Source organism: Gekko japonicus, unplaced genomic scaffold, assembly GCF_001447785.1.
Source record: "Gekko japonicus isolate JY-2015 unplaced genomic scaffold, Gekko_japonicus_V1.1 scaffold3847, whole genome shotgun sequence".
Classification (NCBI taxonomy): Eukaryota; Metazoa; Chordata; class Lepidosauria; order Squamata; family Gekkonidae; genus Gekko; species Gekko japonicus.
Genome location: NW_015160341.1, coordinates 8,952 through 10,585, shown reverse-complemented (window position 1 = coordinate 10,585; position 1,634 = coordinate 8,952). Strand labels below are relative to the sequence as shown.

Here is a 1,634-nt window from a genome sequence, read left to right as displayed (position 1 = left end):
TAGCCACAAGGTATAGATAGGGACTCTCAGTCTGGGGCAAGGGATGCTCTGTGTTCTTGGTGCCGGGGGGGGGGGCACCAGTGGGAGGGGCTTCAGGTGTCCTGGCCCCACTGCTGGACCTCCTGAGGGCCCTTGGTCTTTTTGGCCACTGTGTGACACAGAGTGTTGGACTGGATGGGCCACTGGCCTGATCCAACACTGGCTTCTCTTATGTTCTACATCTGACAGAGGGAGATTTGACTCTTGAAAGTCTCTACCCTATTAAAACCCTGCTGGTGTCGAAGATGCGCGTGGGCTCAAATCCTGCTCTCCTGCCATAGACCAAACACGGCCACGCTCTGGATCTCTCTCCACGAGGGCTTCGGGTGTCCAGAGTCCGTTCCGAGGCCAGGCTCCACTGCACAACTGCCTGGAAAACCCGCCACACAGAGAGACCCGGACTGGCCCCTGCGGCATCGAGGACCTTCCCCTCCCAGAGCCTCCATCCATTCCCACACGCATCGGGGTGCTCCCTCCAGAGGGGAACGCCCAGCCCCACGCGGGGCGGTGTCTCCAGCCCCACCCCCTTACCCAAAGAGACCAGCGGCTCGTAGTGGCCTTTGGTGATGTTCCTGTACAGCTCCTTCTGCCACTCCTCCAGGCGGGCCCATTCCGGTGCCGAGAAGCTGACCGCGCTGTCGTCAAAAGTCACCGGGACCTGAAAGCACAGGCGGAAGTCGTGAACGGGCAAAGGAGAGGGCAGCAGAGGAATCGAGGCTCCCAGTGGAGGGACTGGCTCGGACCGACGTTCCCTCTAAGCTGTGGGGTCTTGTGAGCAAAAATTCTACTTTGCGAGCTCCTGGCATGAAAGTTGTGAGCGAGCGATTGGGCCGCTGCATAAATTAGTCTGCTCTGGAGCCCTCCTTCCTGAGCTAAGACAAAAATGTGTGAGCCAGAGGCTAAAAAACTGTGAGCTGGCTCACACTAACTCAGCTTAGAGGGAACATTGGCTCGGACTGAGACCTTTCCCTTCGTCTCTCTCTGCCTCCTGCACTTCCTCCCAGGGCACAAAAAACCCAGACCTGCTAGTACAAGGACTACAAAAAAGCCGCAAATGGGGGACGGGGGGGACGGACAGAATGGTGAACCCACTAAGACACTCAGGTATGTAAGCAAATACAGTCACTTTTATACTCATATACTACATCAGAAATATACAAAATTACATACAAGGCATACTAGCCAGAACTGTACAATATCTCAGTGATCTATAACCAGTTATTCGTGGAACAATCATTAGAACATTACAAATTATAATGCTAATAGCAGTGGAACATTCCTAACTATCAGTGGAACAATCGTTACAAAGCAGCTGGCTTTCGCTTGGTTTCGTATCAAGGCTTCATCAGAAGCAAATCAACTTATACTGTGTTATGGTTTTTCTTGGTTTGCAACTGCGCCTTTCTCATTTCTAAAGGCACCTCTTCTCAGGGGTCGCTACAGTGAATGTTGGGACTTGCCCTCAGTTCCCATGAAGATGTCTCATATTGGACCTGTCTGCATGACACTGAGCTTCGAAGCCAAAGGAGTCTTCTCCTTCCTCTCTCCCTGCCTCCTGCACATCCTCTCAGGGGGCACGGGGGGGGGGGGGGGGA

At 53.7% G+C, this 1,634-nt stretch overlaps 1 protein-coding gene across 1 annotated transcript in view; it reads right to left on the bottom strand.

Annotated features, from left to right (window-relative positions):
• LOC107115589 (zinc finger protein 398-like) overlaps nucleotides 1–1,634 on the bottom strand; it is a 21,673-nt gene that overhangs the window by 13,554 nt on the left and 6,485 nt on the right. The window contains exon 3 of the mRNA XM_015417334.1: nucleotides 571–697. Within this exon, the coding sequence (XP_015272820.1) occupies nucleotides 571–697 (127 nt within the window). The remainder of the gene's footprint in view (nucleotides 1–570; nucleotides 698–1,634) is intronic.